The following is a 14,456-nucleotide window of genomic DNA, read 5'->3' as shown; positions in this document are numbered from 1 at the left end:
AATTTACTTAAGCTTTTTAAGCTCTTAGCTAGTGCTGGTATTCCAAGAGCACTACAGAAAAAAAGGCAGTATTTCTTACTTGTCTTAGGAGCCGGAGGGACGTATGCTTATTGAAAATCTTTACGGCAACCTCTTCTCCACCATAGGACGCACGGTACACAGATCCAAATCCACCATCACCTTTTCAATGATAACATTGAAATTAAAAACAAAGGGCTATCAACCATTTCTCAAAAAAATAGCTGAAAGGGTCCAACTTTCAAATGTGTGGATCATCTACTGTGTTAAGCTTCATCATCAGTAAACTAAACACATAAAACCCAGTGTTCTAGCATACAAGTTAATGGAAAATTCAAAACTTAATAACCTGAAATTCAGCACACCTTAAAAATACATTTCCACAGGAAAGAAATCTCTAAAATGTCTTCCATATGTTGTAGACCTGGTTTCAGTAGACTTGTTTACATAAGGTCTGTAAAAAACCCCTAAAAATAATGCTTACCCAAGAGAAATTCAGGAGCTTCATCAAATTCCAGGTCGTCATTGTTCAACATAATATTTCTAGGCAAATCAGCCAATATCAGATCAGGAGCAATCTGAGCTATTGGAATGGTATGTCTCGGTTGATCTGGATTTACCAAAAGGTCACCTAAGAAAACCAAATGAGACAATTGAAAAAAAAAAGGGAAGTCATCATTCAAAAGGCACTGAACAATGATCTCCATGAGTGCATATGATCAATGAACCTAAAATTATATTCATACACACAGACACACATAAACATGCATACATAGATGCAACAGAACACTAATGAAGTTTGACATTTAACTTAATGTATCTTACACGTTTAAGTATTTTCAAGGTTCTGTATATGTACCAATCAAATGTGATAGCAACTGTTGCTATGTAACAACACCAAACTAACCGAGAGTTTATTTTGGTCTGTAAAAAGAAAGAATTTTGTTACTATGTAGAATGTTATCCTGAATATTGCCTTTTAAATTACTGTTGTACATGGTCCAACCAAAAGATCTAGTACCAGTTTTACTAATTCTTTTCGTTACTGCCATTTACACATGGCTATACAGAGTAGCTCCAATCTGTCCCATATTCTATACTCATACAGATGGCTCTTACATTAAAAAAAAGAACAAGTTGCTTTTGACTTATATTGTAATTATTTATTACAGGAATTAAACGTTTTTAAATAACATGAAGTACGCAAATGTTATAAAGGGGATGTCATATAATATTTATCTACATACGGATGTACCTCTGTATACCTCAAATGTCATAAATATATACCTTCTTCAGCCTTTTTAAGTAAGTCATCAAGTAGTATTTTTTGGTGTTCTTCACCATCCTGAAAGCTGTACAGAGCCCATTTCTTCAACAGCGTTTCTCCTTCGCCACATACATCTATATCCAGCAAACCTGGAAACCATTCTTCCATAAGAGAATCTATGTGATCCACAACCTGCCCCAAAAGGATGCATCCTTTAAGAAACCAAAAGAAGGAAATTACAGCCTCAATCTGCCATACTTGTAGTTACAAAGCTAAACTCTACATTCCAAAGGCAAAAGCACAACAAACCAAAATGCCAAGCTGCAATCAAATGGGAGCAAAAATCAGGCTCAGGAATAATTAACCTTTTCTGCAAGAAGGTGCTGTAATTTTCAAAAAACTGTCTGGGTTGTTGTCAAACACTGCTGATTCCACTAGACAATAAGCTTCAGGAGACCAATTCAGGTAGATGCCTTGTCTCCAGTACATTCTATTAGGACGAAGAGCTCGCTCTAAAAGATAACAAAATTAGATTAAAAATATGATCTCCAATATGAATGTAATATTTTAAAATATTTGGAATAATTCATAGTATTTTAAATATTTAATTATGATTGTAGGTTTCTGCCTACCCGAATAACAAACAAAACAAAGGCTACAACTTTGCAGACAGAATAGCCCCACGAAAGCTGAATATATGTCAACTGGCGTTCAGTTCTATAAGGTATATCCACAAACTAAATATTTAATCAACTGGTAAGTCATGTAGCAGGTGATGCATGTAAGGATTACACAAATGCTTAGATAGTTTCATGTTCAAACACTGAATAACTTAGGCAACATATGAAAAAAGTCAATGATTTAAATTTTCCCTCTACCACACACTCATGAAATAGCAAGATGAGACTGGAATTCTATGCTCAGGAGGGAATCAAATGGCAGGAGAGCAGGCAGCTAAAAATCATATTCGTAGACCATTAGCAATGCATATTTTTAATACTTTACTTGTCACCAGTATTCATAAATCACACATTAAAAACCCCAAAATGAATGAAATTGTGAAGTTCAGCAGATAGGTCTCATGTCAAAGCACAGAATTATTGGGAAAAAATGAAAGACCCCCCTGCCCTTCTCATCAAAGCAAAGTTTTTAGACTTTCATAAAGGGAGAATCAGTGAACCTGAAGAAAAGCAGTTTGTTTTTCTCTGTGAAATACATCCTTTCCTGTGTTCTTTGTAGAAATGAATGGCAACATTGCATAAATATAAGGATTTGTTCCATCTCTACCATGCTAAGGAGAGAAATAGCATGCTTACAACCTTCACCTTCTTTTTGCACAACACTGTAAAAATCAGTCACTGGCTGTTCCTGGATATTTCTAAGTTACAAAAATGACTACTGTTCTTTTTCCCAAATTTGTGAAGTGGCCAGAAATTAGTTAAAGTAAAACAGTGTTGGGAATTAGAGTCTTAACATGCAGACACTGGCATTCAAAGCAAACATGCTCACTATTGCTTTTGAAGATAAAGATTGGTACCTCTTCCTGACAGCATGTAAGGGGATATTTCAAGCAACCTGTTTATCAGCCTGGACCAAAATCCCATAGGAAAGTATGGCATCTCATAAAGCCTGATGATAATTTCTGAATTTTCACAGTGGGGAAGCTCTATAACAGGTCTGTGATCAGACAAACTGAAAGAATAAAAATATTAGACAGTATTTAATGATGTACTTTATCCAAACTGACTGATGACTTACATTATTTATTACGTCAAATGCATTATTTATTAATGAATGAATGATTTAAATGATCGGGGAGAAGACAGATAGTGTATTTGCTTTTCCTGCTTGCTTGCGCTAAAGTGAAGTTCTGCTGTATTTTAAACCCAGCAGAACCGTGCTAACAATCATTAGCTATCAAATGTAAATGTGAGAAAAACCTGGGACACAGAAGACACGTAAGACATTCAGATAAAATGTTCCTATCCCAGGACTCTGAAGAACATAGAAACTCTAATCAATGCAACCCTGCAACACTCTTTCCATTAAACAACATAAGCATTATTAAACACATTAGGGACATCTGTAACTGAGGCAGAGAAACTGTGTTACTTGCTTCAGATAAAGCAAAAAGTGTACATTCAAATTCATAACACCTTTTTTGTCACCACATTTAATACCTAGACCGTTTGGAGGAGATACTGGCTCTGAGTAACTTGACTGTGGTTCTCACTCCAAGCAGATAGGCTCTTATCTTTTGTATTGCAATAAGTATCTGTAGTACTGGCACATGATGATGTAAAGCTAAATTATCATCTTCCTGCAGTAGTCTCAGAGCATGGTAACTGTAAAGGGCATATTATCCTCATAAAGTAATTTAGCATTTATAGATTCCATTTACCCACAACGCTAATATGATGTAAGCTTTATCTTATACAAGATCAGCTTAATATGTCTCTGAAAGCATCTACTAAAATGTAGTGTACTAAGTATATATATCATGTTTTCATATACCAAATTGCTTTGATGTTCAGTTAAGCTAGTTGGCCTGATGAGAGGTTTTCATTTTGATCGATCTCTATGGCTGCCATTTGTGGGTTTAGCTCTTTGCTTACCTGCTTGGGATTAGTAATTGATCCTCTCCTAATGGCAAAGCAATCTGAAACTTTTCCAGAAGTTTAAAGTATTGTGACATGTAGATCTTAGGAAACTTGCTCTTCTTTAAAAGGAATTTTTCCACATCTGTACGCTTTACAATTCCCTTAGGATATCTGGAAAAGCCTTCCACTTTCACCGTCAGAATCTTTCAAAAAAAGTAAACCAATTTCAGGTGTAGAGTCCTCATTAGATTGCATTTTCCTGACAAACTTTGTTCCCTGAAATATCTGGTAGCTTATTATATAGAGGGAAAAAATGGACTCCATTTCACAGTGAAACCAAACATTTCCATAATGCTAGCCATCAAGAAGACAGTAGTGAAAAATTTAACCTGTCCAAGCCACTTGTGTGCTACCATTCTTCAGTAGCTTTCACTGTGTGTTGTGATCTTCTCGGTCTTTTCTCACTCTTAATCCCACCAGCTTTAAAGGCTCAAACTTACATTTTTGCCATCCCATTTTCTGCACTGAATGAAAGGTAAAGTTTCAGAGGTTAGGAAATAATATATATATAAAATTTTGAGAGTGTTTCTAGATCAACATTTCAGTGATGACTTCACTTAAGCTGTCAGTCTGCTACTCTCCCATCCCCACATGTGAATCCATGTCACTCACTCTCCTCTGCCATCAGTACCAAGCGTACAATGACCCTTCTTCTTCCTCCAGTCTTACTACTTTAATCCAAAGTTCCAACTTTCATCTCAACCTATCACAACATACCGCAGGATTACTTTGCATCCGTGGAGTTTTTCTATTCTACATGTATTCTTGAAGTTTAAATTATATTGGACATTACAGCGTAAGAACATAGAACCACTGAGACAGACAGTTATCTAGAAGGCAAAGGAAACAGAAAGAGCCAGGTAAACCATTCTGGGCCCTTAGAAAATTCTAGATCATGAAACAATAAAGCGATGGTGAAGAAGAATCGCTGATAAGTCAAAGTGGTTTCAGACAGGTGAAGAAGTTCCATGAATGTAGGTACAAAAAGTAATCAGTCTAACCTGTGCCATGATTTTACATAGCCACTTAGGATCTACAAAATACAGATCTCTTAGCTGTAGTGCTGGGTCTTGAAAATGAAGGAGTACACCTGCACAAAGAATGTTGTAATTAGCAACGCATTTTTCAAGCTCCATATTAAGCAAAGTAAACACCCTATTCTGGGCTGTTTTTTCTTACGTGACTTGACATAAGCAATTTGAATAATAAATACAGCAAATGAATTTTTGTCAATATTGCAGGAGAGTAGAATGCAATCATGGTTTGTTCAGCTTTACCTTTATTTTCAGGTGTTTTGTCAGATTTGTAATCTGACTCATTTTTTTGCCAAGCAGCTATGCTCTGTGTGGTTTATTATTTAATCTCATGAAGTCTGTATGGCACTGAGATAAGCTCTTATATATTCATCTAACCGCTACTCCATTCAAGCTATTACAACAATTGCATCTTTCTTCAGAAACTGTGCTGTCTAACCAGCAGGTATAATGTTTCCAGGGAGGGGTGAAAGATAAATTGTTACACTACTGATCCTTTATATCGTAGAATTACTTTATCACATAACAAGCTGGATTATCAAACTAACCTTACCCAACCTTACGTGTTTCAGCTCAACACTCTGTGGCAACCTTGTGTGAGATTAAAAAATGCGTACGGGTCTGTCTGCTGCAGATTTGCAACAAAGTACTAACGAACATACATTGAAGAGAATATTTTACCTGATTCATTCAGAAAGTGAATCGCGTGAGGGAGTTCATTTTCATCCAATTGCAACTGGCTTTTTTGTACCAGTTCCAGTAAGCGTTTCTGATCAATCACAGGAAATTCAATTGGGACATTTTTGCGTTCCAGCAATATTCTCTTCTCTAGCTCCAGGTAGCTGTCAGGAATTAGCTGACCAACCACTGGCTGATCTCTGATCTGTGTAATTAGGAATAATAACCTTAAACGTATTAATTTATTCATGTGAAATGCATACAATAAAACTGAGATGTAAAGTGGGTATGTCCACTCAACAGTAGCAGCAAGAAGGAACAAGAGCACTCATTTATTGACTAAGATGGCTGCTGAAAGGTAGATATAACTAATTCTTCTTTCAGAATTTTATTATAAATGTCTTTCTATAAATTAATACTCAAAGAAGAAAGTATTTCCATATTACATGTACATAAAAAATTAAAAATTTTATCTCGGAAGATGTAATTTCAAGGAGAAACTTTGATTCGAAGTAAAAGGAAAATATTCACTGTATGAACAGATAATGACATACATTTCAGGTTAACACAAGACAACAGGCAAAGGAATAAAAAAAAAAGATACCTATTGTAATCTCTAATATCTCTAGACATGTCTTTAGATAAACTGAGGGGAAAAGGGTAGTAGCTCAATTAAAAGTCTCCAATACTGATAGTCAGTGGACAAAAGAAGAGGAAGAAATAAATTTAGCCAGATTAGTGACACTTGAGGGAAACAGAGTCTGGTGCTTTGCCCCTGTTTCCTGAGCCTGAGTTCCTTTCTGGAGACATCCTTTGACCTTTGGTATTAGCTAGCATCTGACCAGGTTTTTCATTCTTCATGGGTGCTGAGCTAGTAATTTTTTTTGGGAAATGGGAAACAATTTTCCCAACATTTCCAAACAGGTTTCTTAGTTTGTAATCTTCCTCTCAAAGAAGTTAAACACCAATGCACTGTGGCATTTTTATGTGTCAAAAATGTAATTAGTACCTTGTGTAATTTCAAAGACTCAGAGCACTTGGTGACAATGCTGAATACTTAACTCACATTGTCTGACTTCTAAGCAGGTAACTTGGAACACTCCTTTCACAAAGTGTCTACATTATTTATGGAAACTAAAACTTTCTCATTTCATTTGAGCTACCTTACATTTATATAAAAATTTAAGTGTCAGTTTAAGTCATAGCCACAAGAGACATGGACATTACAGGAATGACTTTCAGGTACCTAAGAGTGAAATGTTTTCAAAAAACAGAACTTCTCCTGAGTGTTGAAGAAGTATGGTGAGACATAGGGCTACATATACTTTTACAACCTCCAGCTCTATTCATCCCTACTGGATGTATGAGAAGTGGAATTAATCCATTCCCCTGGAATAGGTCACCTCATTGCCACTTAGCACTGGTGAGCTACTCCTTGAACTGTGGAATGATGTTAGGCAGATTACAGCTGTGGCTAAGATGGCAGTTTCTGAGAGAGAAACAAGAGGTGTGCGCACTCTTTCCCTCATTTGTAACACCACCAGCATAAACACAGCATTTGCTCTATAAAATCTTCCGAGCAGTAATTCAGAGGAAATTGGGGCTCTGCTAGGATTTATGAAGTTTTGCCACTGACTTCAGTGGCACAGGACACCACCTTTTCTCTTTAACATGTTATTACACTATACATGATTGATATTGTATAAGCGAAAAGACAAAAATATGTATATCCTTTTTGATACAGATTCGATCCTATCTTTCTGTAAGCTCCATGCCTGGGCTAGTCTCTTCATACTTGTCATTCACACTTAGAGCTTCATGCTGTAGCTAAGGAGATAGCAGGGAATGAGTAGTAGGGATGACTTTGGAGACAAGAGAACTACAAGTGCAGATTCTCTGATTTAGGAGGCTCATTCAGTCAAGGGGTCTTTGTTTCCTGCTTTAACTCACTTTCCTCTTTCTAGGAATTGTTTCACACTATGTAAAATTAAATCAGTAAATGGAGAATTCACCTGCTTTCAGAAATCACAAAATCTTATTTCCTGGTCCCCTGAAATCTTGCAATACTTATTACTGCAATTGCATGTTACCATCCAACAAAAAACAGTTTTTGATCAGATTTCTTCATAAGAAAAAAATGGCTTATTTTTCATTAGATGTTTTATTTATGGACCTAGTCCTTGAAAACATAACTTAGCTGAGATTTTTACTAAGTTGATTTTTTTGGTAGAAAATTAAATGAAAACAAACCTAGTGATTTTCCTTCATTATTTTGCAGTGTGTAACATTTCATAGAAGACAATGTGAGCTTGCTATCACAATAAAAGTTAGTTAATGTTCAAAAATGTATTTACTTAACTAAAAGTAGGATGTTTTTAACAGTACGTAGCCTACCTTGAAGTGAAGACTCTCTTTTATTATGATTTTACGAAGTCTAATAATGGAATCAGATTCTTCTGTAGCATTCACAAAGTGATAATCTTGGATTGCTGGGAAGCCTCGCTTATTCAATAGCTCTCTAGTAATTTTACTCATGCAGGCCTTACGTTGCATTTCATCGGAAACATCTAAATGAGTGCCAACAAGAATGACGGGAGATGTTGAAGCTCGAGCCTGTCAGTGAGATCCATATAGTCAATTAACTCAGTAGCGAACGTTGATGTTATTGTTTTATATCCACATCAAACGTGAACAACTTAGTCAAAACAATCAATACAGTGAAAAAAGTAACTCGTTCTCCCTCTTTAAATAGACCTCTTTTAAATAAGTTTGAAATCTGAATTACTATTTCTTGTCTTTATTCGGAGTAAGTTTAAACTGCAATCCCATATAATAGCCTTGACTGGATATGGCAGTAAAAATGCATCAGCCTATAAATATGAAACACACTTTCTAACAGACAGAGAGCAGTCTATTTCAAAATAGAAATACTAACAAATTTGCTTTTTCTAAAAGGAAACAGCGTATATCTGGATTTCATGCTTTGCAGATTAATAACACTGTCAGTAAAATAGAGGGACAACTATTACTTTTCATTAAAAACACCAGCAAAATGGAAAAGCAAAGGGTACTCTGCTAGTTGTCATTGGAACAGTGCAGCAATGAAACGCCAGCAAGGACTGCATAGCAAAGGAGAAAACATCTGAAATGGTCTTCATCATCACTAAACTGAGTGCAACCCTCTGTCCTGTATGACTGCTCAAGGTGAAAAGAGGGAAAAAGACAAGTTTAACAAACAGGATCAGTATACAAAATCTTTATGTAATTGCATTGCCAGCCATGGCTAACCATCATACAAAAAGAAAAGATGAGTAATGCTCACCATGGGGTGATTCCATCAAATGAAAATAAGACACTTGAAGTAAAAGAAAAATATATAGGCAAATTCTCAGACCAATTTCCCTACTATAGTCCTGGAATCATTCCTATTAACAGTAGCATGCTAAGCATACACTTAACAGCATGATTTCAAACATGTATGATTTCAAACAGTCAATTTTCAATTAGCCAGATTCTGATTTCCCCAGAATTTACAATGGCGTAAAAGAAAAAGCAGTTTTAACTCATCATCCCTTTAATACTACCCCTTTCTTATTTTTATCAGTCAATTCAAAATATTGCCAGAGCATACAAACTATTATTTTGTACATCACTCTGTACCATTTTAAGGACAAAATAATGCTGATCATGTCTTTGTAGGTCTACAACTATCTTCATAGCCAATATATGACATATTTCAGCTCCTACTTCATCTTACAATTTCTCCTCTTTCCTCCTCTTCTATCTGAAAATATTTGTGGTTATTTTGCTGTTCACCAACAGCTCCCTGGAAAGTGGAATTCCATTCTGTACATATCTCTGGCTTACCTTGATGTTAAAAAGCCATGGCTTCATAGCATCCACCTCTGCTTGTCCTTTGCTGAGATCATAAACAGCAAGATACAAAGCTCTTTGGGTCATAAAATGAGGGTGGGTACTGTAGAACTCTTCTTGTCCTATAAAAAATTTCACTGTTTAGTACTTCCCTCTTTGAACATCTTCAGATCACAAAAAGGCAGCAGAACATTTACTCTCAGGTCACTAACGAGCGAATGAAATTAATGCTTACAGAAAATTATCTAAGTTGACAAGAAACCTGTGATAACTATGATTTTTAGGTAGGTGCTCTGTGGCAGCTCACTGACTGAAGTGTAGAGCTGAAATACGTAAGCTAGTTTTAAATCAAGAAGTGTAAGATTTAACAACTGGATAAACATGGTTGCCGCAAAGACAACTTTTATAATCCCAATACTGAATTTCTCCCTCCTTCCTTCCCTCCCTTCATCCTATCCTTTCAGCAACTTCAAAATAAGACTCTTAACACAACTGAAGCAGGATGTTCAGCTTGAATGCTGCTTTTCTGGGTTTATCCACTGTGATATAGACTGTATTTAAATGATCACGGACCAATGTTTAAAAATAACTTTTCCACAGACTAAAATACCCCTGAATTTTAAGAGTGCTTCTGGAGTCACCCAAACTGAGAAAATTTTCCAAAAGCCCAAAGTTCAAAGACTCCTCCTAAAGTGCTCTGTTTTCTGTCACCTTATGAAACAGTGACACTGTAGAACCCAGAGACCCAGACTATAAAAGGGAGAAACTGAGTTGAGTGGAAGATGATTCTTCTGGTGATTACAAGCAGTTTCTTACTATTCTGAAATTACAATTATAAAGTGCTATGGTTGAAATGAATGGTCAGACCACACTTGGTGATGAGACATTCCTGAGGCTTTATATTAAATTTGAGGGATTGGCTGCCAAGGTACAGAATTTACTAATTTATAAGTGGTCACTTGACTTTCGGTCTAAGTTTGCATGATTCTACTGTCCACTATTCGAAATTTCACAGGCTGACTCCAAGAATAAGTAATGCATTAATGTGTTAGAAAAGACAACAGTAAAGGACAATAAGTTCCTGACGTACCTCCAAAATCCCACACATTTAATATAAGCTCTTTCTTCATTTTGCCTTTCCCTTGAATGATCCAGTCTTTTACATCAATGCCTACTGTAGCTTTTGGAGAGCCCAATTCTGTTCGTTTGCATTTCATTAGTTGTTGTAGCAGGGTGGTTTTCCCACTGCCAGTGTTTCCAACAATCATGAGCTTCATTCTGTTATAAGGTACAGCCTTCTTCAGTCGTTGCTGAAGAAACCTGGCATAAAAAAGTTTGCAGAATTCACAAAAGTGTATAATAAAGAAAAATACCAATAGAACTCAAGACCAAAATCTAAACCCATGCCATTTTCTTCAAATTCTCAGTATCTGTTTGGTATCGATTACTGTGATTTTAACAGTCTATTCTAATTTCTTATTTGAAAGTGGAAGTTTAATTGAGAATGTGTCTTTTTTGTTTTGTATTTACCCAAAAATGTGCTCTGTGCAATGCATTTGGGAACACAAGAAACTTATTAAAAAGAATTGGCAAGCACCATTTATTGCATAGTTTATAGAAGCATCAAATTCAAAATTAATTCTATTATAGTCTCAATCACTATAATCTATTTTATGTCTGTATGTTGGTATGATATGATACCTTCCATAGAGTAGCATGATGGATTTCATACAACAAACTAGCATGTCTTTTCAAAATGATATGTTGTTTCCTTAATGCTTACTGCATATCCCAAGAAAGCAAAACAAGAATATTCAAGAACAACAGGGCAACAAACCTGATAATGTCTCTGGCTTTGCATCCCACATGTTTGAAGTCTAAATTAAGATGGAGTCCTTCCAAAGGAAGATCCCAGATTTTGGACAGTCTTCCCATTTCATCCGGAAAGAATCTCAAATTGGGATTATGACTCACATCCAGAGAAGTCAAGTTCTCTAAGAAGCCAATCTGAGGAGGAATCTAAATAAAAGAACATTTAATGGGCAATTAAACATTTAAAAAAAAAAAAAAAGTATGAGCACAAATATATTAAATACCTAACAAAACTAGGTATTATTTTTACTTCTGTAGTGTAACTTTTTTTAATAAACAGGCCTAATATCCCACACTAATAGACAAAGGACATCATAATTAAAATATTATACAAACTGACTATATGACACATTCCAGACAGAAAAGCTTAATAGAATATGGTGATTTTTCATTCACAGGAAGTACTATTTGCAATGACATATCATTTTACCAATAGAATTTACAATATGAGAGGTGACATGAAAATCAAATGAGCACTGAGAAATTGCATTCAATTGAAAAGTGATTTCATTTTCTTTAGGTAGAATCTTATACTTTACCTCCTTTAACTTGTTGTGGGACAGGTGTAGCTTTTCTAGCCTAGACCATGCACATGCCTTTTCACTCAAGTCCAAGACATCTATTTCATTATGATTAAATAACAGCTCCCTTAAGTTTATTGATTTCCAGTGCATTGGTCCAGGCAGGCTTATGATCTTGTTTTGGCTTAAATCAACTGATCGCAAACTAAAAACATGAAGATAAAAAAGAGAGAAGCTAGCAAATGAAAAAAGTAAAACTGGGATTAACTGGAACTGTATTATTTAAAAAAAAATAAACAAATGGATTAGATATCAGAACAGACAGTTTTCTGAGAGGAATGTAGATAGAAGATACAGAATTACTACTATGAGCAAAAGTAATTATGATGATATTATAAGTAGGTCTTCATTACCTCAGAAAAAAAGATAAGAAAACACGTATGATTGATCCAGTATAATATTCTTTCAAGGTATTTGGCTGTGAATGAAATTCCCTGGTCATGAAAATAAACATCCACACTGTACTGTGTGTATATGTGTCAGACAGTAAATTAAAGAGTCACTTTAAGTAAGCGTACACATTGTGATAACAGTCCACTTCCTCCTTTATTCTATGATTTGCAGAGATGCATGGCTCTGTTCAGATTAGTGGAAGACACAGATAAACATGATTCACGCACCTGTAGTGCAAATATTCAGTAATTCAACTGTACACAGTATACTTAATATACATTTATACCCAGGTAACAGAGAATAGAGTTTAGCTCAGGATTGCCATTACAGGTGAGTGAAGGACCATGGAGTATACTGTCACAGGCAGTGTCTAACTTAGTAGAATAAATGTATTTTAAAAGTTAATTGCAATCTAACATAACACTAATAGTAATCTTCATCTGCTTTTTTATAAATTTCAAATTTCAAAAAAGCAATGGGGAACTTCCTGGTATTATCAACTTTCTATAACCCAAGATTCCACTTATAAACTATGGAGCCTCACTAGGTGATCTGAACTGCTCTCTTTCTTGTTCCTAACTTAGGAGACTAACATCAGAGGGCATGAATACCTCACTCTTTTATCAGAATGCTTCTATGAACATATGTTTGTAAATACATGTATGTGCATATATTACATAGTTCAACTGCATGTGTATTTAAGAACTACATAAACAAGAACATTTAATTTCCGTAAGTCATCTGTTGGACAAATATGCTGTTTATGTTACTGTGGAACATGAAGCATGCAAAACTTCCATGCAACTCCTTATTGATTTGTCTGGGCTGCACCTTTGATTTACACTATTGATTTGTCTAAACTGAACTTTTTTCAACACATCCTTTAAATTTGCTGCTGTGAATATAAAAGCATACTGAAACAGTGTAATATCATGTTAATAATGACATGCTCTACATAAATTTGATTAATCTAAGTTCACAAATCCATGGATCTGCCCTCCCCATGGTGCCATCAGCACTCACATCTACCCACATCTATCAGATAACTGATCTGATCATCCCCTTCCAAGCACTCCTTCCACAGTCTGATTCTAGTGACCTGTCAAGGTCAGTCACTTCTATAAAAAAAAGCAGAAGTCTGATTTTCACATGAGTAATGCTCTGAAGGTATAGCAAAATAAATGTCACGTGCATCTTTATCTCAATTCCATCTAGAGGAAGTGTCATTCTTTGAGAATAAATATCTTGTGATATTTGGGAAGTGAAAAACTAATCTCAGTAGCCTTGTGCAAAAGTCTGCAGAACTTCTTGAAGAGGAAAAATTGCCAGTATCTCTTTACTGTTGGTTTCAAGAAAATAATAAATTCATTCTGGTCTTCTCAGCAAGAATTGTCTGCTTCAGCAGTGAAGCAACACATTTTCAATAACGATGATTTGAATCTGAGGAACAGAATTTCTCAAAATAATGAAGAAAATGTGACTGACTTGTCTTCATTTAAAAGCTACTAAATTTTGGATTTAACCTGTTAGGGAGGATTTCCTGAAATCAGTAAAACATGCAGAGTTTTCTGTTTAAAGGTCTTGCCATCAGATTTTCTTCATCAAGAACTCAACATTAACGTCAATATATAAAATAATAACTTACTGTGGTAGAAGAAGAATTGCTTCTGGAACATTAATAAACCGATTTTGGGATAATTTTAAGCTTGTTATGCTGGATGACAAGTCAGGTATTATTTCTAGAGCAGAAAAAGAGGTTAATCCTGTTACTTTTCAGAACCATTTAAATTATTCTTAAGACTGGAATTTTCTAAAATCAAAGACAGACTAAAAGGTCAGTCTATCATCTTCTATGCATAGGTCTTTGTACAAGTTACCAAAGGCAGAATCTGAATCTTTTTTTAAAAGGTTATTTAAAACTAAACTCCCCAAATGAAAGAAGTTTAGAACAGAGTTCATGTATTGTTTTTTTGCCACATTATATACTATTATACTTCATCTCATATTGGCATTAAACACTGAAATAATCTTACTACACTATATTGTACTGCCAGTATACATAGCATTCCCATAATTCACT

The 14,456-nt window shown here is 35.2% G+C and overlaps 1 protein-coding gene across 4 annotated transcripts in view; it reads right to left on the bottom strand.

Moving 5' to 3' along the window:
- The window catches only part of LRRK2 (leucine rich repeat kinase 2), a 69,121-nt gene that overhangs the window by 15,669 nt on the left and 38,996 nt on the right, over positions 1 to 14,456 (bottom strand). For all 4 annotated transcript variants that reach the window (XM_032996283.2, XM_032996284.2, XM_032996285.2 and 1 more), the window contains 14 exons: positions 14,022 to 14,115; positions 11,942 to 12,128; positions 11,368 to 11,549; positions 10,621 to 10,850; positions 9,525 to 9,652; positions 8,052 to 8,270; positions 5,661 to 5,862; positions 4,947 to 5,035; positions 3,901 to 4,088; positions 2,823 to 2,977; positions 1,651 to 1,797; positions 1,306 to 1,497; positions 503 to 649; positions 80 to 180 (listed from right to left, as the gene is read on the bottom strand). In XM_032996283.2, the coding sequence (XP_032852174.2) occupies positions 80 to 180; positions 503 to 649; positions 1,306 to 1,497; positions 1,651 to 1,797; positions 2,823 to 2,977; positions 3,901 to 4,088; positions 4,947 to 5,035; positions 5,661 to 5,862; positions 8,052 to 8,270; positions 9,525 to 9,652; positions 10,621 to 10,850; positions 11,368 to 11,549; positions 11,942 to 12,128; positions 14,022 to 14,115 (2,261 nt within the window). The remainder of the gene's footprint in view (positions 1 to 79; positions 181 to 502; positions 650 to 1,305; positions 1,498 to 1,650; positions 1,798 to 2,822; positions 2,978 to 3,900; positions 4,089 to 4,946; positions 5,036 to 5,660; positions 5,863 to 8,051; positions 8,271 to 9,524; positions 9,653 to 10,620; positions 10,851 to 11,367; positions 11,550 to 11,941; positions 12,129 to 14,021; positions 14,116 to 14,456) is intronic.

The sequence above is a fragment of the Tyto alba genome, unplaced genomic scaffold (genome assembly GCF_018691265.1).
Source record: "Tyto alba isolate M040663 unplaced genomic scaffold, T.alba_DEE_v4.0 Super-Scaffold_2, whole genome shotgun sequence".
In the NCBI taxonomy this organism is placed as follows: Eukaryota; Metazoa; Chordata; class Aves; order Strigiformes; family Tytonidae; genus Tyto; species Tyto alba.
The sequence above is the reverse complement of the archived record's forward strand: the minus strand, read 5'-3'. Positions and strand labels throughout refer to the sequence as shown.